The sequence below is a fragment of the Moschus berezovskii genome, chromosome 1 (assembly GCF_049115385.1).
Source record: "Moschus berezovskii isolate FMDL1 chromosome 1, NW_MosBer_1.0, whole genome shotgun sequence".
Classification (NCBI taxonomy): domain Eukaryota; kingdom Metazoa; phylum Chordata; class Mammalia; order Artiodactyla; family Moschidae; genus Moschus; species Moschus berezovskii.
In genome coordinates, this window is record NC_142460.1 from 48,580,200 (window position 1) to 48,601,948 (window position 21,749).

A 21,749-nucleotide genomic window follows, 5' to 3' on the forward strand; every position below is an offset into this window, starting at 1 on the left:
TTGCGTCTATGTTCATCAGTGATATTGGCCTGTAGTACTCTTTTAGTGGCATCTTTTATGTGTTTTGGTATTAGGGTGATGGTGGCCTCATAGAATGAGTTTGGAAGTTTACCTTCCTCTGCAATTTTCTGGAAGAGTTTGAGTAGGATAGGTGTTAGCTCGTCTCTAAATTTTTGGTAGAATTCAGCTGTGAAGCCATCTGGACCTGAGCTTCTGTTTGCTGGAAGATTTCTGATTACAGTTTCAATGTCCATGCTTATGATGGGTCTGTTAAGATTTTCTATTTTTTCCTGGTTCCGTTTTGGAAAGTTGTACTTTTCTAAGAATTTGTCCATTTCTTCCAAGTTGTCCATTTTATTGGCATATAATTGCTGATAGTAGTCTCTTATGATCCTTTGTATTTCTGTGTTTGTTGTGATCTCTCCCTTTTCATTTCTAATTTTATTGATTTGGTTTTTCTCCCTTTGTTTCTTGATGAGTCTGGCTAGTGGTTTGTTAATTTTATTTACCCTCTCAAAGAACCAGCTTTTGGCTTTGTTGATTTTTGCTATGGTCTCTTTTGTTTCTTTTGCATTTATTTCTGCCCTAACTTTTAAAATTTCTTTCCTTCTACTATACCTGGGGTTCTTCATTTCTTCCTTTTCTAGTTGCTTTAGGTGTAGAGTTAGGTTATTTATCACAGGGATGCAAGTATTCTTCAATATCCACAAATCAATCAATGTAATACACCACATTAACAAAATGAAAAATAAAAACCATATGATTATCTCAATAGATGCAGAGGAAAGCCTTTGACAAAATTCAACATCCATTTATGATCAAAACCGTCCAGAAGGCGGGTATAGAAGGAACATTCCTCAACATGATAAAAGCTATATATGACAAAACCACAGCAAACATTATCCTCAATGGTGAAAAATTGAAAGCGTTTCAGCTAAGGTCAGGAACAAGACAAGGGTGCCCACTCTCACCACTACTATTCAACATAGTTATGGAAGTTTTGGCCACAGCAATCAGAGCAGAAAAAGACATAATAGGAATCCAAATTGGAAAAGAAGAAGTAAAACTCTCACTATTTGAAGATGACATGATCCTCTACACAGAAAACCCTAAAGACTCTACCAGAAAATTACTAGAGCTAATCAATGAAGATAGTAAAGTTTCAGGATATAAAATCAACACACAGAAATCCCTTGCATTCCTATACACTAATAATGAGAAAACAGAAAGAGAAATTAAGGAAACAATTCCATTCACCGTTGCAACGAAAAGAATAAAATACTTAGGAATATATCTACCTAAAGAAACAAAAGACCTATATATAGAAAACCATAAAACACTGGTGAAAGAAATCAGAGAGGACACTAATAAATGGAGAAATATACCACGTTCGTGGATTGGAAGAATAAATATTGTGAAAATGAATATATTACACAAAGTAATGTATAAGTTCAATGCAATCCCTAATAAGCTACCAATGGTGTTTTTCACAGAGCTAGAACAAATAATTTCACAATTTGTATGGAAATACAAAAAACCTCGAATAGCCAAAGCAATGTTGAGAAAGAAGAATGGAACTGGGGGAATCAACCAGCCAGACTTCAGGCTCTACTACAAAGCCACAGTCATCAAGACAGTATGGTACTGGCATAAAAACAGAAATATAGATCAGTGAAACAAAATAGGAAGCCCATAGGAAATCCATGCACCTGGACACCTTATCTTTGACAAAGGAGGCAAGAATATAAAATGGAGAAAAGACAATTTCTTTAACAAGTGGTGCTGGGAAAACTGGTCAGCCACTTGTAAAAGAATGAAACTAGAACACTCCCTAACACCATACACAAAAATAAACTCAAAATGGATTAAAGATCTAAATGTAAGAACAGAAACTATAAAACTCCTAGAGGAGAACATAGGCAAAACACTCTCCGACATAAATCACAGCAGGATCCTCCATGACCCACCTCCCAGAATATTGGAAATAAAAGCAAAAATAAACGAATGGGACCTAATTAAAATTAAAAGCTTCTGCACAGCAAAGGAAACTATAAGCAAGGTGAAAAGACAGCCTTGAGAATGGGGGAAAATAATAGCAAATGAAGCAACTGACAAAGGATTAATCTCAAAAATATACAAGCAATTCCTGCAGCTCAACTCCAGAAAAATAAACGCCCCAATCAAAAAATGGGCCAAAGAACTAAACAGACATTTCTCCAAAGAAGACATACAGATGCCTAACAAACACATGAAAAGATGCTCCACATCACTCAATCAGAGAAATGCAAATCAAAACCAGAATGAGGTACCATATCACACCAGCCAGAATGGCTGCTATCCAAAAGTCTACAAGCAATAAATGCTGGAGAGGGTGTGGAGAAAAGGGAACCCTCTTACACTGTTGGTGGGAATGCACCATTATGGAGAACAGTGTGGAGATTCCTTAAAAAACTGGAAATAGAACTGCCATACGACTCAGCATTCGCACTCCTGGGCAAACACACCAAGGAAACCAGAACTGAAAGAGACACATGTACTCCAATGTTCATCGCAGCACTGTTTATAATAGCCAGGACATGGAAGCAACCTAGATGTCCATCTGCAGACGAATGGATAAGAAAACTGTGGTATATTTACACAATGGAGTACACTCAGCAATTAAAAAGAATACATTTGAATCAGTTCTAATGAGGTGGATGAAACTGGAGCTTATTATACAAAGTGAAGTAAGCCAGAAAGAAAAACACCAATACAGTATCAGTTCAGTTCAGTTCAGTCGCTCAGTCGTGTCCGACTCTCCGCGACCCCATGAATCACAGCACGCCAGGCCTCCCTGTTCATCACCAACTCCCGGAGTTCACTCAAACTCATGTCCACAGAGTCGGTGATGCCATCCAGCCATCTCATTCTCTGTCGTCCCCTTCTCTTCCCGCCCCCAACCTTTCCCAGCATCAGAGTCTTTTCCAGTGAGTCAACTCGTCGCATGAGGTGGCCAAAGTATACTAGTGCATATATATGGAATTTAGCAAGATGATAACAATAACCCTGTATACGAGACAGCAAAAGAAACACAGATCTATAGAACAGTCTTTTGGACTCTGTGGGAGAGGGCGAGGATGGGATGATTTGGGAGAATGGCATTGAAACATGTATATTATCACATGTGAAATGAATTGCCAGTCCAAGTTCGATGCATGATACAGGATGCTTGGGGCTGGTGTACTGGGATGAACCAGAGGGAGGGGAGAGGGATGGAGGTGGGAGGAGGCTTCAAGATGGGGAACATATATACACCCGGGGCAGATTCACGTCAATGTATGGCAAAACCAATAATAATAATGTAAAGTAATTAGCCTCCAATTAAAATAAATTTAAAAAAATAACAAAAATAAAAAAATTTTTTTAAATAAATTAAAACAAAAACAAAGTTAAGGTCTTCTGCCACTGTAATCTCATGGCACCAGTTCATGTCTGTGAACTGATAAGTCCATAAATGGCTTATCAGAAAGCAATGATTATTTGATACATATCTGATTTCTTATAAATATTCAGCCTGTGACTCAGACTTTGTCACTCAAGAGTGTTCTATATCAAATCTAAGTCTTATTTTAGGTTATCTAAAAATAATCTTATCTAAAGATCACTTATGACTATAATAACTTTTGTCATTTAGACAAAAATAAAATGAAACAAAATATAATCCAAGCTACTTGAATTGCTATTAAATTTAATAAAAGTATATTAGAAATTATATGCAAGGTGTCATATGCAATTATTCATTCCTAGTAACAGACACACGGTAAGGACTTTTAAATACTCAATGAAGGAATGGATAAATCCACATCTGTTGAGTAAAAAACCATACTAAGAAACAAGTACTGGGAATTAAGGAGTGACTCTACATTAATTGGTGATTTGCAGGCAGAAACGGATGCTCTGATGAAGTTTAATGTGTTTTAAATATAGACCGCCAGAGTTTCATATAATTTCACTGACAATGCAAAATTCCATTTACATAGCTAACATTATATCAATCATATCTTCCCCATGCCTGCATAATGTAAGTGTGAATACTTTAGAACTTTTAGAAGTTTGAGAAGCATCATATTAAATGGCACAAGAATCAACACACTAATGAGAGAATTTAATACATCAATCATAATATCACAACTAAGAAATAAATCAAAGAAATAATAAATATGCCAACATAAGACATAGTATCCACAGAAAAATATTTACATTAAACCTTACCTGGATCCATTTATCTGGAATTGCCATGGCCAATCGATAGTCAAAACCACCCCCTCCCTGGGAAATTGGAGAACACAGAGCTGGCATTCCTGATACATCCTAAAATAAAAAGCATCAGCATTATCAGTTCATATTGATCAAATTTTTACTAAATATTCTTGTGACAGTAAATCAAGGCCAATAAATACAAATAATAAATGGGGTATATACTCTTGGAGCATTTTGACAGCATAATTGTAAAAGTAGATAACACTGTGATAGCATATCTCATTTCCCAATAAGATTTTGTTCAGTGCTTTTCATTGCAGGACAACTTTTTATCTCTTTTCCTTAGTTGCACATAGAGAACACAAATTAGTAAAAGTGTTATTGCTGAAACATAGTTTCTTACACTAATTTTTGAGTACTCTATGTATTAGCTACTGCTTTCATCAAACATAAAAATATACGTGCTGTATATCTGTTATTCCTCTCTGTGTATACAGCAGTGGCAGAGAATGTATTTTGTGAGCACTTAGCTTCTGATGAAATAGAAATAGAGTTAGCACATTAAGAGCAAAACTGTAAGACGGCTTTCACGAGAGTCAGTTACACTTGGAAAGGGTCATTGAGGTTATCTAGTGGATCCTCTTCATTTAAAAGATATAGAAATTGAGGCTTATTGAGGTGAAGGGCTCACTAAAGACACGTTTCTCAAGGATAGAGCTGGGACTCAGACATCCAACCTTTTGACAGGGTCTTCTTACAGTCATGCTACCACTAGATTATCAGTAATCAAATAAACATATGGTCAAACAGGTAAGTATAAAGAAAATGATGTAAGGACCCAGATGCAACAAAATATATTAGTGTAACAACGGTGGTAGAATATGGTATGCTGCTGCTGCTGCTGCTAAGTCACTTCAGTCGTGTCCGACTCTGTGTGACCCCATAGACGGAAGCCCACCAGGCTCCCCTGTCCCTGGGATTCTCCAGGCAAGAACACTGGAATGGGTTGCCATTTCCTTCTCCAATGTGTGAAAGTGGAAAGTGAAAAGTGAAAGCGAAGTCGCTCAGTCATGGCCGACCCTTAGCAACCCCACGGACTGCAGTCTACCAGGCTCCTCCATCCATGGGATTTTCTAGGCAAGAGTACTGGAGTGGCTTGCCATTGCCTTCTCCGAGAATATGGTATAAGTACTAGCAATTCTAAATCCACAATATCTTTCAAATAAATTATTTTCTTTTGCCTCATTTCTACAGACACTATCTTATTTACTCCACCTAACTACTTACTCTGACGACTATGTTTCCACACATAAGTGGAACTCCCATCTCCAGTCTCTCTTTACACTAACTGCTGCTGAATGGTCTGCTCCTATCAATGCCTGCGAATAGCTTTCAACAGTCAACAATAGAAAACTTAAATTCTTCAGTTTAGGATACAACTCAACAATTATACTGTAAGCACTGACAGTATAATTTATTATTTGATTATCTGCTTCCTCACTAACTGTTAGAATTTAAGACACATGGGGTAGGACTTTTGTTGTTGCTGTTGCTGCTCACTGACATATGCCAAGAATCTAGAATAGTAGAAGAATAGTTGGCACAAAGCAGGAACTCAATGACTACTGACTAAGTGGATTTATGAAGGTGCTGCCAAGGCTTTGATGGTAAATAGGACTTAATACTTGACCTGCAGCATTCAAGAACTAGAACCTAAATAAACATGTGTGCACACAAACACACACAATCATGAAATGACAATGTTATGGAGTTGTCATAATTGTTAACAGAAGTACACAGCAAGTGCGGGAAAAAAACCTACATCTCTCCATCATTATTTCTACTGTTTCATTTCAGATATTCAATATATCACCCCCTCTGAAATAATTACTCTTCCCTGTGCTTCTGACAGCTTTTCTGTGTGTGTCATTACCCAAATTCTCCCTTGGATCATTATCCTTACTTCCTGTGAAAGACTATCACATACTCTGAGCTCTCTGAGACTTAACTGCTTCTTCTTCCACAATACCGTCCTCAAACTCTTCCCACAGAATAGCTATAAAAAAACAAGCATATGACCTCTCTGGACTTCCAAAATAATGTGTTCATTGTTTTCTAATGGAAGAGAGGTACAACAAGATATAGCACATGGTGGAATATATCCATAAGAAAATATTCATCAATAATATCTTATTCTACATACTTTTTTATAAGTTTATAAAAGTGGAAAAAGATGAATCAAAAAAGTGAAAAAGGATGAATGGTTAACAGACAAGAAATCATTTTACGTCACATTTTCACAGTTATAAAAGGTATTCAGTTCAACTCCTTATTAACGCTGGCTACATATGTGTTAAGTATCAGGCACCTGTGTTAGACACTGGAAATACATACACAGTACCTTCCCGGAAAAGTTTTTATAAGGCCCAGAGTTTTCATGAGACAAGTAATAAGATGACATTAAAGATCAAGATAATTTTTTCTCAAGAAAACATTAAGGTGCTTTTTGTATTTGGTCTATAGGTGATTTTAGAAAATAGCTTGATAAGAAGTAGAATCTGCTAAGAAAAATATCTGGGGACCAATAAGTCTTAACTCCTAAATCTGACTCCTAGAAGGCTGCCCCATTAATGCATATGAGGTATTTGTGGCTCTTATTTGAATTGGAGAGTTAAGACCTATTCTTTTAAAATCTTGAAGAAAATGAGAAAACGTAATGGTCATGAAAATAAATATACTTGAATATAAAGAAGTTGATAACAAAAGGATATTCAAATGGTTATATATGCTTCCAATGAAGTTAAAATAGCTTTAATTCTTTAATCTAAATATCATTTATAACTATTCCAGAGGGGGAGAAAACTTCAGTCATCAAAAAATATTTTTCATTAATACAGCAAATATAACCACGTATAAAGGTAGACATATTCCAGAAAAAAAGGCTTCAATTTTAGTAACTATCATTATAACTAAATTCAATATACAGGACTATATATAACATTGCATTACTTATACGTTATACCACATTCCTCTCTTAAAACAAAAAAAATTCATGAGGATCAATTCCACTTCTTGCATAGACTCCCACTAGACAGAAAAGTGATGTATTGAAATTGAAGTAGTTTTCAATTTAAGTAGAATAAATTGAAGACACATCTTGTTTTCAAAAAATCTAAAACCAAGTAATATAAAGTAGGCTAAAGTCTCAAAGTTTCATTGGTAGAAACACTAATAATCAGACAAAAGCTCCCTAGATGATGAAACTATTTTACTTGAAATGAACGGAAAGATCAATGTAACAATTTTCAGTTTCATGTATTAAATAATTGCTTCTTTTTCTTCAGTACCTGCTTTTGATGTGCGCTGTCATTAATTGTTTGTAGTAATTTGTCATATATAATGTCTCTGCTTCAAATTGCCATAAATATAATTAACTTTTATAAATAGTTAAATAACTTTTTTATGTTTGACAGACAAAAATTAAAATATATAAAGTATAAAAGTTTAAAATATCTTCTGATGTCCATTAAAAATAACCAGCACAGAAAGTATTAGCACAAGTATTAGAAAGACTTATAAGTTATGACCAAATACAGGTAAGGAGAGACTGTGAAACAATACAGGGTATCAAGATGACATTGTAATTGTGGATTTTTAAAAAAAATTTTATATGAAAATTTACTCCAGGAATTTAGGATTCATTGCTCTATCCTAGAAGAGATTTAGAAGGCAAAAGGCCTAAACAGAGTAGCTGTTCTCCATCCAGAGAATAAACAAGGAAATCATATCACTAGTTTGAGATTTTGAGTTTTGAGAAATGATGCATAGAAAAAAAGACATACAAATAATAAATACTACAGGAAAGAGACCATCATGACTACATTTCATTTCAATGAACTAAATGCCAACAACATGAAAATACTTCTTAACTCTGACTCTTTCAATGAAAGTCTTACTATTTTTATATGCCAACCTCCACATTTTGTATAGAACAGCTTTAACATGAAATTCAATTTTAATAATAATTCCTAGTTAGAGGACTCACAAAACCAGAGGGATTTTAGTACTAAATCTAAATTAGCATAAGCATTTAACAAACTTCTTAATTTATCAAATTTATCACCAAGAGGGGAATTGTCAATTATGCATATACCGAATTATATCATTACAGTGCAGCTTTGGGACAGTTAATCATGAACCTTCAGTAATCATGAATAACTAGTGAACATTTGGCAATCCGAGAGCAATAACGTAAACAAGAAAGGGAATGGCATCAGAACAAGGGAGGTTTCAAAGAAGCTCGCAGGCAGTGAACCATGCCATCTCTGATGATTAAACCAGAAAAGAAAAAAAATTAAATAGACACATATTAATATTCAATTCTTTTCTGTGATGAAGGTCTCATGGCAAAAGGACCTGGCCACTGATTAGGATATTTTACTTTGTAACGACTGGCATTTTCTTTTTTAACAACGGAATAATGACAAGTAATTAGGGAACATTATCTCATAATAGAAAAACAGTGAATTCTGAATAATGTGCCACACAGACAAGATAGCTGCACTATAGTCAGGGTATAATTTCACTTATGCAATCATTGTCAACATAGAGATTATTCAAATATTATATGCCAACAAAATGTTGTATCTTAAAGGGGGTCGGGGGCAGAGATCATTATTACCTCAGCTATTGTTATAGAATCTGGATACAGTGTGTGAACCAAATGATTTGCCAACATGATGTAAGTCAAAGCATCTTCATCTACTTGTAGTCCAAAATACTCATGGTAATCACCTGAAAAATTCTCACCTGGAAAACAGAAAATCAATATGGATGCATTATGTTAGTATGCAAGTCTTAACTCTGCACAAATGCCACCCCCCAAATTAGTAGGTTTATACCAGTTTTGTTATCAGAGCAAAGCGTAATGGACCTTGATACCACATAATGCTATTAGTAACTATATGATCTAACCTTAAAAGTACCGGATAACTACATTCAAAGTTCAGACAATCCTGCAATTCAACTTCTGTTTTACAAAAGCAAACAAAATCTCTGTGATTTAAAATTTTAAGTTAATTTGAACTGAATTGTCCAGCACAAAATAAAATACCAGAGATTTATAATTTTAATTTTTAGATAACTTTTTTGGTCACACTGAGATCTTAATGTTAGATAGCTCCTATTTGATCTCTATGAAGGCAAGCAAATAGGAAAGCCGTCATAAAATTGAGACAAAATGTTTATATTATTTTAAATATGGCTAGAACTTATAGAGTATGGATTTCCTATGATGACAAAAACAGTTTAATATCCCTCAAGTTCTTTCTACCATCACTTGCCCCATCTCCTGATTTTGATTGCTTATAGTATATTTAACTTACTGGTATTATACTATTAACTTTCTATTCTTTCAGCTCTTTCTTATTATTTTTAATTAAGTATAATTAGTGCTGAATGCCTGCCTTTTTCCCCCCTGATTTCTTATATATAAGTTCTTTATTTTGACTCCTTTTTTTTCAGTTTGCTTGGTTCTATCATTGAAGGATATTTTTACCTGGATTCTTCAATTTCTTTCAAATGTATCCTTCAATGGCAATTCAAATATCCAATTCTCAAGTCACAGTTTCTATCCTTAAGAATTTTGCAGACACTGCTGCGGCAATGGAATAGTATGAGCTCAGCCATTTTTTTTTTTTCATTAATGCAGGTAAATTACTTTTTCTTCAAGATATTACTGGATGAATTTTTCTTTATCACAGAATTTTATAAATTAAACACTGTGTCTATGTTAATAGTGTCATCTTAGATTTCTTCTGGTATATTATAGAATTTTTTACAGTTTCAATTTTTATTTTCATCTTCATCTCAAAGTTGGGAAACATGCTAAATAACTCAATGTTTTTCTTTCCATTTTTTGAGCTCTCTATCCATAAGAAGCATATACCACATCCATAGATTTCAGTTCATTTCCCCAACTCCACAGTTCTTTGGACAACACCTAGCCCTCAGCAGGGGAAGGTTCTGAAGGGGCAGGCATGTAGGTGCTTTTATCTAGGAGAAGATCTTTCTTGAATTTTATCATGATTGCCGTTTTCACCTCCAAAGTCAGCTTCTCTTCTAAGTGGAAGGTATCAATGAAATCTGTCATGTTTTATAGATTCAACTTGCTCCCAAGAAATGTTTCACAGGGAGGGGAGTAGGTAGCACCGTGAATAAGAGCAGGTAACAGCAGATTTTGACTGTAGCAGCTTTTCTTGGCAGTTACGTTTTGATTTCTAAAGTCTCTATCATGGATTGACTGTTGTCAGTCAATTGTTATTATGTAGTCGCTAAGTCACGTCCGACTCTTTGTGGCCCCACGGACTGGTGCCTGCCAACTCCTCAGTCCATGGCATTTCCCAGGCAAGAGTGGGTTGCCATTTTCTTCTCCAGGGGATATTCCCAATCCATGGAATGAATCTAAGTCTCTTGTTTGGCAGGCTGATTCTTTACCCTGGTTTGTTTCCAGTTATTAGTTATGAATAAGGTTGCTAAATATTTGGTCATTAAAAAAACAATAATTGTTCTACATGTTATCTACTGAAGGATTAGGATTCTGTGATTCCACTTCTTTGTACAACTTTTAAACTGAAGGTCTCTAATCCATAGTTTTAATTACAAATTAATTTACAACTTAATTTTAACTGAGCACATTTATATTTAAAATGTATACATTATCTTCAATGTTTAATATGCAAATTAACCCATACATTAACAAATGTTCTCATTTATTAATTTTGTTATTTATTTTTCATTACAATTGCTGTCATTTTCACAGCCTGAGACTGGTATAATAAATTATATCCTTAAAAAAACATTTTTAAAAGAATGCCACATATTAAGGATAGCATATTATTCAGTTCAGTTCAGTCACTCAGTCACGGCTGACTCTTTGCGACCCCATGAATGACAGCATGCCAGGCCTCCATGTCCATCACCAACTCCCTGACTTCACTCAAACCCACCTCCACCGAGTCGGTGATGCCATCCAGCCATCTCATTCTCTGTTATCCCCTTCTCCTACGGCCCCCAATCCCTCCCAGCATCAGAGTCTTTTCCAGTGAGTCAACTCTTCCCACAAGGTGGCCAAAGTATTGGAGCTTCAGCTTTAGCATCAGTCCTTCCAATGAACACCCAGGACTGATCTCCTTTAGAATGGACTGGTTGGATCTCCTTGCAATCCAAGCATATTATTAAGTAGAAATTTTTCAAAGAAAATCATTACCCTTTATTTAATTATAAAAAGTATTTACACCTGACTTCCTGCCAAAAAGGGATCAGAAGTGATCAGAGACATAAAAGAACTAATAAAAATCAAGCCAACAATAATGGTCATTGTAGCAATGTAACTGAATCCTAAGCCTGGTTGTAATCTTCCAGTAAAAATATAAAATAAAATCATTAGTTACATCTGGAATGTATCAGGTTACCTACCTATTCCATGGTGATGATACAGCATTGATGTAACACCATCAAAACGAAATCCATCAAAGCCATACTCTTCCAACCACCATCTTATATTTGACAGAAGAAATCTTAAAACTTCCCAGCTAAAATAACAGATAAGTACACATTTAGGCATAATGTATAGAGCATTTTCCTTGTTATACCTCTTTGTTAAGAATAATAATTAAAATCAAAATTACTATCTGAGGAATCATGATGTTCAAAGGCAGCAAAAGAGACACAGGTGTATAGAACAGTCTTTGGGACTCTTTGGGAGAGGGTGAGGGTGGGATGATTTGGGAGAATGGCATTGAAACATGTATATTATCATATGTGAAACGAATCACCAGTCCAGGTTCGACACCTGATACAAGATGCTCGGGGCTGGTGCACGGGGATGACCCAGAGGGAGGATAAGGGGAAGAGGGAGGTGGGAGCGGGGTTCAGGAAGGGGAACTCAGGTATACCCGGGGTGGATTCATGTCAATGTATGGCAAAACCAACCAATATAATATTGTAAAATAATTAGCCTCCAATAAAAAATAAAATGATGTTCAAAGAAATATACTATATAAACACCAGAAAACTACTAATATTTACCTCATTTGTTTGATGAAATTCATTCTAAAAGGAAAATCTATTAGATTTCTTTAACTAAAAAAATCACTCAATGTCTGAGAAAAACTAAGAAGAAAATGGACCAGTCTGGTCCAAAGTGCAGGAACACTGTCTTGTTCAGTGCTCTATCCTCAGCAAGCATACAGTGATTACTACATAGTAATGGTTACCAAAATGATTCTATTACTTATTTCTGAATTTTCATCAAGATTTTTCATGTAAAATAACCACAGTTACATAGATTCTTCTAGAAAACATAATTTCATTATCAATAGAAAACTACCTTCAGCCTTCAGTGTTTGCTTAAAATATTTCCTTATTCTACAGTTTCAAACAGATATAGTTTAGAATAAAAATTAAAAGAAAAAAAGACTCCTGAAATCAACTTTATGATAAGCACTACTACACTTACTAGACTTTGTGAGGGTAAAAGAAAGAGACCTAATTACTAGAGAATAGATGTTTGATAAAGTAAAAATTCTACAAGTTAAAGAGTCTTATACCCATAAAAACAGAAAGAAAAACAAAAACAGTTATAACTCAATTAAAAACGCCACATGAAATAAGTCTATTTCGGACAATTGAAAAGAGGGCATCATCAATTAGTATTTTTTTTAGTCATACAGTTATGGTTGAGTTCTCTATCTCATTATAACTACAGTTTTAAGACTTTAATACCTCATTTAGCTTAATGACAAAGCAGTAAGAATGTACACAATTCCTTAACCCACTTGAAATTTATGTATTTTTTTAACCTTCCATATATTAAAGAGCAATCTGACCTAAGTGGAGATTAAGTCAACACAATCAACTCCAGAATTGTAAATCTAAACTCTGCAGTAAAATGAGTATTGTTGGTAATTAACTGCTTTAGATAAGTTACTTTGAATTTTGAAAACTTACTCAAAGTTAAAAGAGAGAAAAAAAAAAACAAAACAGAAATCCAAATAATCCAATAGGGCTGAAAGGGGACCAGGAGATTCTAGACTGTTTGGCCAAGTCATGGTGAAGGTAGAATGAATATTCATTTAAGGCTTAAAAAAACAATTTCTGTTTAACAAAAAGAAATGAACAGATCAAAACTGCTCTATTTTACACAGAAATTTCTAATATCTATATTTTTTACTTTTTAATTAATAACCTTTTTCTTTCAGAGCAGTTTTGGGAGTGAAAGTCACTCAGTCGTGTCCAACTAACTCTTTGTGACCCCATGAACTATACAGCCCATGGAATTCTCCAGGCCAGAATTCTGGAGTGTCCTTCTCCAGGGAATCTTCCCAATCCAGGGATTGAACACAGGTCTCCTGCATTGCAGATGGATTCTTTACAGGCTGAGCCACAAGGGAGCAGTTTTGAGTTCACTGCAAAAATTGAAAGGAAGTATACATCTATACTTTTTTTTAACAAGTTTGCTCCATGAGAATTTCAGAAAAAAGTCTTGAATAAATGTGCATATTGACAACTCATCCTTAACAACGTTTTGAAAAGGACAGACTTTCCTAATTTGTCCATTTGATTAGTAATGTATATTTTACTTCTGAAACGTAAACTGAAAGCTACTTTTAGCTCAAAATACCCCAGAGTAGGAAAAAAATCTGTTTAAATAGGAAATCTCTTGGGCAGATACGAATGAATATGAAGATACGAATATGTAAACCAGAGATCACAAATTGTCCCTGGGCCTGATTTGACATGCACTACGGTTTTGTTTATATTGCAGAGGATAGGAACCCTTGAACAACACAGGTTTGAACTGCATAGGTCTATTTATATTTTTTAATAAATATAGAGCCATCCCTCCATAATCTCAGATTTTGCATCCCTGGCTAAAGAGGGACCATTGTATCCATTGTACTACGCCATATGTCATATAATCAAAACTATGGTTTTTCTAGTAGTCATGTATAGATGTGAGTTGGACCATAAAAAGGCTGAGTGCTGAAGAACTGATGCTTTTGAACTGAGGTGATGGGGAAGACTCTTGAGAGTCCCTTGGACTGCAAGGAGATCAAACCAGTCAATTGTAAAAGAAATCAATTCTGAATATTCATTGGAAGGACTGATGCTGAAGTTGAAACTCCAATACTTTGGCCACCTGATGTGAAGAACTGACTTATTGGAAAAGACCCTGATGCTGGGAAAGATTGAAGGCAGGAGGAGAAGGGGAGGACAAAGGATAAGATGGTTGGATGGCATCACCAATTCAATGGATATAAGTTTGAGCAAGCTCCAGAAGATTGTGAAGTACAGGGAAGTCTGGCATGCTGCAGTGCACGGGGTGGGAAAAACTCGGACATGACTGAGCAACTGAACAACAATAACTCCATTTTATATAAGGGACTTGAGCATTGGTGGATCTTGCTATATGGTGAGGCTCCTGGAATCAATCCCCTGAAGGTCCTGAGGGACAACTGTGCCGTAAATTTTTCAGTTTGAATTTCAAAGGATGGCATATGTACTTTTGGGATCCTTTCAGTCTTATCACACTACATTCTCATATCAACCTTATTGATTCATTTACATCAATCCATATTGGACTAGTGGACATGTTCTATCAACTTCTAACATAAATGTCATGAACAAAATGTTTCCAAGGTAGACACATTGAAATAAGAAAATAGTGTCCTAATATCTACAAAGATAAAAGAAGAAAAAAAGTCAATGATATTACAATTCAAAGTACAAACCAAGATGATGTCAATTTAATAATTAAAAAAAATTCCTGCCCAATATCACATAGTTGATTAAAGGCAGAGTTACCAAATATCCTACTGAATCCTATTACCACAATATTTAATCTACCCTCTTCCTGTCCAAACAGTGTTACGTTGTTGTTGTTTAGTCACTAACTCATGTCTGATTCTTTGCAACTCCATGGACTGCAGCATGCCAAGTTTCCCTGTCCTTCACTGTCTCCTAGAGTTTATTTAAATTAATGTTGATTGAATCAGTGATGTGATCTACCTCACCTTCTGCTGCCCCCTTCTCCTTTTGCCTTCAATCTTTCCCAGCATCAGGGTCTTTTCCAATTTGGAATCCATCTCCCTGACCACGGATCAAACTCATGCCCTCTGCATTGGAAGCTGAGTCTAAGCCACTGAACCACCAGGGAAGTCCCAAAAGGAGTTATAAAACTGCTTTTAACATACTTGGCTATAACAATGTGAGTAGACAGATTCTTGGTTTGAATAAATAGAAAAAGAATTTCCTGTGGTAATCAGAAATAATAAGGAAAATGGAATATCTAATTAAAAAGCTCAAATGAGTTTAAAAAATACTAACTTCTATTTCTCTAACAGGGCTTCCCTGATGGCCCAGTGGTAAAGAATCTGCCTTCCAATGCAGGAGATGCAGGAGACATGCGTTCAATCCCTGGGTCGGTAAGATCCCCTGGAGAAAGAAATGGCAGCCCACTCCAGTATTCTTGCCTAGAAAATCCCAAGGACAGAGGAGCCTGGCGGGCTACTGGCCAATGGGGTCACAAAGAGTCGGACATGACTGAGCACACAGCATAATGAAATATTGCTCTAAAATGTTCTTGTTCAGGTGCTAAGCCATGTCTGACTCTTTCTGACCCAATGGACTGTAGCCCATCAGGCTCTTCTGTCCATGGTATTTTTCAGGCAAGAATACTAGAGCAGGTTGCCATTTCCTATTCCAGGGGATTTCCCAGACCCAATTCAGGGATTGAATCTGTGCCTCTTGAGTCTCCTGCATTAGCAGGTGGGTTCATTACCACTAGTGCCACCTGGGAAGGCCAGATAACCAGAACTATATACATGAGTAAATGCATGGACACGATCCAGAAATCAAAGTTGAAAAAGAGCAGGTTAGAGAGAGTTAATAGTGAAACAAAGATGTAGCTTTCTTTTTTGTTTTTCTTACACTATGTAAACTTCCAACTTAAGGTTGACAATATATTTAATTATTATATAAATATATCTATTCCAGGTCACTGAAGTTAAATTACAAGAGGACAGCTGGGCTGGGAGTCTTCCAGACAATCTCCAGATTTCGTGATTCACTGGGAAGACCTACGGGACTTAGCATACAGGCATGTTCATGGCTATGATTTACACATACAGTAAAAGGATAAAAAGCATAATGTGCAAAGAGAAAGGTGCATGAGGCAAACTTCAGAGGAGTCTAGATGCAAGCTTCCAAGAGTCCTTGTCTCCTGGTGGAGTCACACTTAATTCCTCTAACAACAAACTGTCACAACACTTGTGAAATGCTGTCTACCAGGGAAGCTCATTAGAGACTCAGTTCTCAGCAATTTTAATGGGGGCCAGAATACTGGAGAAGGAAATGGCAACCCACTCCAGTATTCATGCCTGGAGAATCCCGTGGACAGAGGAGCCTGGTGGGCTGCTGTCCATGGGGTCACACAGAGTTGGACACGACTGAAGTGACTTCGCATGCATACATGCATTGGAGAAGGAAATGGCAACCCACTCCAGTAGTCTTGCCTGGAGACTCCTAGGGACGGAGGAGCCTGATGGGCTGCCGTCTGTGGGGTCACACAGAGTCGGACACGACTGAAGCGACTTAGCAGCAGCAGCAGCAGTGAAATCTTACATACATGTTAAAAATCTAAATATAAAGGACCTCCAAGGTGAGGTACTCCTGTTTTGCACCCTAGCTTCCAACAGTTACATGAATGATGGACTTATTAAGCTTACACATGAATGAAATAGTTCACTGAATCTAAGAACTGCCTTTTAAATAGAACACCAGAACAAGTTTAAGGAATATATACTAGTGAAAATGTAAATTTCTGAAAGATGTCTATTACTATTTCTACTATCATAAATTTCAAACTCAGCACCCATAAATTGCATTTTCCTTCTTTGAGGGGGCTAAGAAGAAGAGTTATGATGTATTCCAAATTATGACTGAATTACAAATATTACTCAATGAGCTCTGCAGTAATAAATGAACTGAATCATCTCAATTGAATGGTTTGCCTTGAGTCAAAGTAAGAAAATGTCTGGCAAAGGGTACAATAAAAAAGGCCATTTACTTTTTCTACTTCAAAATGTCACTAGACAGCCTTTAACACAGTTGATACATCCAGTTGATTAGAGTCCCATAAAAATTTAAAGCAGAATTTAAGAGCACAGTTTTACTTGGTATGTTACAACAGACAAGGTAGGAATTTGATTTTAAGATTATTCCATTGACACAAAGCCTTTAAAGTCTATTCATAGAACCCACAAAATAGCCTAGTTGCCAAACAACTGGAGGAGTTAGAGGTTAACATTTGGAAGGGGATGCTAACAAATACATATTGAGAAGCCAGTTTGAATGTATTTGAGAGGTAATCTATTTTAGTTATTAGCTTTCTATCTTAAATCAATTAGCATATAAATTAGAAACAAACACTATGTCATCTATACTACCTAAGATCAATTGATTGGCTTACTCATGTATTTTATGAAGAAAAAAAAAAAACCAAAACCCAAAATTTCAAAAAATTAAATGCAGCTGACTTTCCTGTAAATCATAAACCACTAAAACTATTTAAATCACAAGTGTCTGATATAGAAACTGAATATATCAATGGATAATATATATATTTAAGGATTTCTGGCAATCAAAATAATCAGGATTCTAATTGGTGTGGATGTCTGAAATATTCAACCTGTAATCAAGTAATGAGAATTTATTAAGAAAATTTTGTCACACACAGATAATTCTAATATTAAGATTTTTAGGAAATATCCCTAAAATCAAAACTGTTGATTGTCTCACATCTTGCAAATGAACTTGATAACGAAATAAAACATAGTCAAATTATCTTGCAAGCAAGCATAATCAGATGTAACAACATTTATTAGATATAGTTACATTTTCTAATTCAAAACCATTTGTGAACTGTTGTATTTATTTCTGGTCCTGAGTAACTTCTAGGCTTTTCAAAATCAGCAACTTATTCCACTCAGTTCAATTCAGTTCAGTTCAGTCGTTCAGTCGTGTCCGACTCTCCACGACCCCATGAATCACAGCACTCCAGGCCTCCCTGTCCATCACCAACTCCGGAGTACACTCAAACGCATGTCCACAGAGTCGGTGATGCCATCCAGCCATCTCCTTCTCTGTCGTCCCTGTCTGCTCCCACCCCCAATCCTTCCCAGCATCAGAGTCTTTCCAGTGAGTCAACTCATCGCATGAGGTGGCCAAAGTATTGGAGTTTCAGCTTTAGCATCAGTCCTTCCAATGAACACCCAGGATTGATCTCCTTTAGAATGGACTGGTTGGATCTCCTTGCAGTCCAAGGGACTCTCAAGAGTCTTATCCAGCACCACAGTTCAAAAGTATCAATTCTTCGGTGATCAGCTTTCTTCACAGTCCAACTCACATCCATACATGACCATGGGAAAAACAATAGCCTTGACTAGACGGACCTTTATTGGCAAAGTAATGTCTCTGCTTTTTAATATGCTATCTAGGTTGGTCATAACTTTCCTTCCAAGGAGTAAGTGTCTTTTAATTTCATGGCTGCAATCAGCTAGATGTTACTAATTGTACTAATATTATATAGTAACAAGTAGGAGACATTATTAAGTCGTGACCAAATATAAAAAACTATGAAGAAAAATTATATATTCCTCTTAGCTACTACAGTCTTTGAAGCTGAATTGCTATTTAAAAAGTACATCATAAAACCATGAAGCAAAAGTTACATGTTTTGATCTGGGTATTTCAACTGAGGCAGCAGATTGACCTTGAACAAAGAAAATACTTTCAGGTTTTTTTTTTTTAATTCTTTTATAGAAAAGGTATAGCATGTCAGGGCTTCCCTGGTGGCTCAGAGGTTAAAGCGTCTGCCTCCAATGAGGGAGACCTGGGTTCGATCCCTGGGTCGGGAAGATCCCCTGGAGAAGGAAACGGTAACCCACTCCAGTATTCTTGCCTGGAGAAACCCATGGACGGAGAAGCCTGGTAGGCTACAGTCCATGGGGTCGCAAAGAGTCTGACACAACTGAACGACAGAACGGAATGATAGCATGTCAAATAGAAGGATAGAGTCTTAAATCATAATGAAAATAACACTTTCTTAAAGGAAGATATTCTAAAACATCAGCACTGAAAAGCAGGTAATATCTTACTATCTACACTATTTAAAAAATTTTTAAAAACTTCATCTGTCAGTATAATTTTCATTAAATTAGCCAATTAAGGGAAAATGCTTTTTACTTTGTCAACAAATTATACTGTTAGTCAACTGGAATTGAGAAAAATTTTTAAAGATGGAAAAGTACAAAAAGTGATTATTCATATCTAATGCAATATAATAGTATCATCTATTCAATATAATAAAATGTATCTGGGTCTTTAGAAACAGAATTATATTACAGCTACTGTATATATTAATTTTAAATAACATTAGGTAGCAAAAAGCACATGACTCTAATGAGATAAAAATATTAATTCAACTACTAAAAGTCTGTAATAATATAAATTTCAAAACATTGGTTTTTATTATAAAATATGGTTTTGAAGTTTTCTTTCCAATATCACATTTTTTATTTCAACTTATATAACTTTATTTTATTTAAATTAATATACAGTTTAATCATATTATATCCACTGAGCCCTGGTTATCTAAATTCATTATTACAATAAAACAGTTTCTTTCCCTTAAGGCCTAAATTGTACTAAGCTTATTAAATACTGAATTAAAATTAACTCCATTTCTATTATCTATAAGTCTAATCAGGTATTCTCTAGGAAATAAGTAGGAATGGATAGCATATTTCACTTTTGTATGTTAAATGCTTTCAATTATACTTTTACTAAAGAAAAAATTCAACTTGAGAAATTTTCAAGTCTCTTTTTACTATAAATTTATATTCTTAACAAGCTGGTTACCTGCTCAAGTAAGAATGAGAAAAAGGTACACTTTATGGGAAGTGTGTACGTATGTGCACGGGGCTGGGAAGTGGAATGATAAGGGACCTTCAGTGAAAGTAAGTTTTTCAGTCTGACACAAGAAAATAAATAAATCTAAAGTAACTAACAAGCCTCTATGACAATGATTACAATGAGTGATTAAGAAATTATTAAATTTTCATATTACTTATTTTTAAATTATTTATATTTCTTTGCTTTCTCACAAAAATTACAAAGGTGATTTTTCAAAGCATTAGAGCAGATTTTATATATATATACACATATAACATTTGGAGAAAATTTAGAAACATCTTTTTCAAAGTGGAAGGCTCCCTACAGCTGAGCAACTCAAGGTCCAGAGAGCAGAAAGCCAATTTAAATCATCTCCTATAATGAAACATAAGGGAGGTCTTACATGAAATTTTTACATATTTCATCTGAACAATCACTGCTCTTTTACACAACAAATCACTATAGGTTAGCTAATGACATATACAGATAGGTATATGTCATTATAGGTATACAAATACACATCCATCTTTTCCAAACAAGATTAATAATTTCACCTTACATATAAAATGAAGATAATTACTGCCTCAGAGCAAAACTGACAGTGACTTAAACGTATATAGATATACATTACTGACAAATATTAAATTACAATTGGTAATTAGTTTTTAAAAGCTTATTTTAATGGTAAAAGTTTAGAAACACTAACTATTCACCTATCAGTTTTTCTCCTTTTTTAGTTTTTCCCTTCTGATTGATTTCTCATAGATTAACTGTAATTATAATATTTCTATTGTAGAAAAAACATTCATGATTTGATAATTTTCCATCATCTTATTAAAATTTATAATTAGACATATAATGTTTATTTATTTATATTTAGCCAGCTTCATTTCAAAAGACTGACTTGAGGCAAATTAAAGATAAGTACATATAAACAGCATCAGAAGTAAAGGAGAAGAATACAAGCTACGCAGAACAAAGGTCTGTAGATAAACAAATATAAAGCATCTGGGAATTAATTTTCTTTCCTAAATAATTTCCAAAATAATTATGATTTTATAGACTATACTGACTATAAGAGGATTTTCCTTGACCATTCCCCTTAAAGAAGAACTATTTTAAGATAATATTCAGGAGAAATATTATTTAAGTTTATGTAAAGTTATAGATATTTACAATACTAAAGAAGTTGCAGTGCAGCAGTGAACAATGACCATTAAGTAGACAAGCACTCCGGGTAGATGATGAGCTGGGAAATACCAGTTCCATAGGGACAGATAAAGCAGAAGGCAAAGAACAGCACCCGTTAATAGTTCTTCAGGAAACTGTGTGTACATGCCTCTGTGTGTGTTCTGAAGGTGGGAAATTAAAGAAAACTTTATGGGAAGCTTTTATTTAATCATAATTTCAACTACATCTCCTTCAGCAGTTTTCAAATTTGCACTAATCTTGCTAATTAATAAAAGTTTCTCTAATGTCTATTTGAACACATTCCG

At 35.1% G+C, this 21,749-nt stretch overlaps 1 protein-coding gene across 1 annotated transcript in view; it reads right to left on the reverse strand.

Moving 5' to 3' along the window:
- Window positions 1-21,749, reverse strand: part of GBE1 (1,4-alpha-glucan branching enzyme 1) — a 339,164-nt gene that overhangs the window by 103,175 nt on the left and 214,240 nt on the right. Inside the window, exons 8-10 of the mRNA XM_055412202.2 lie at window positions 11,716-11,831; window positions 8,921-9,048; window positions 4,252-4,350 (exon numbers count right to left, since the gene is read on the reverse strand). Of these exons, the coding sequence (XP_055268177.2) occupies window positions 4,252-4,350; window positions 8,921-9,048; window positions 11,716-11,831 (343 nt within the window). The remainder of the gene's footprint in view (window positions 1-4,251; window positions 4,351-8,920; window positions 9,049-11,715; window positions 11,832-21,749) is intronic.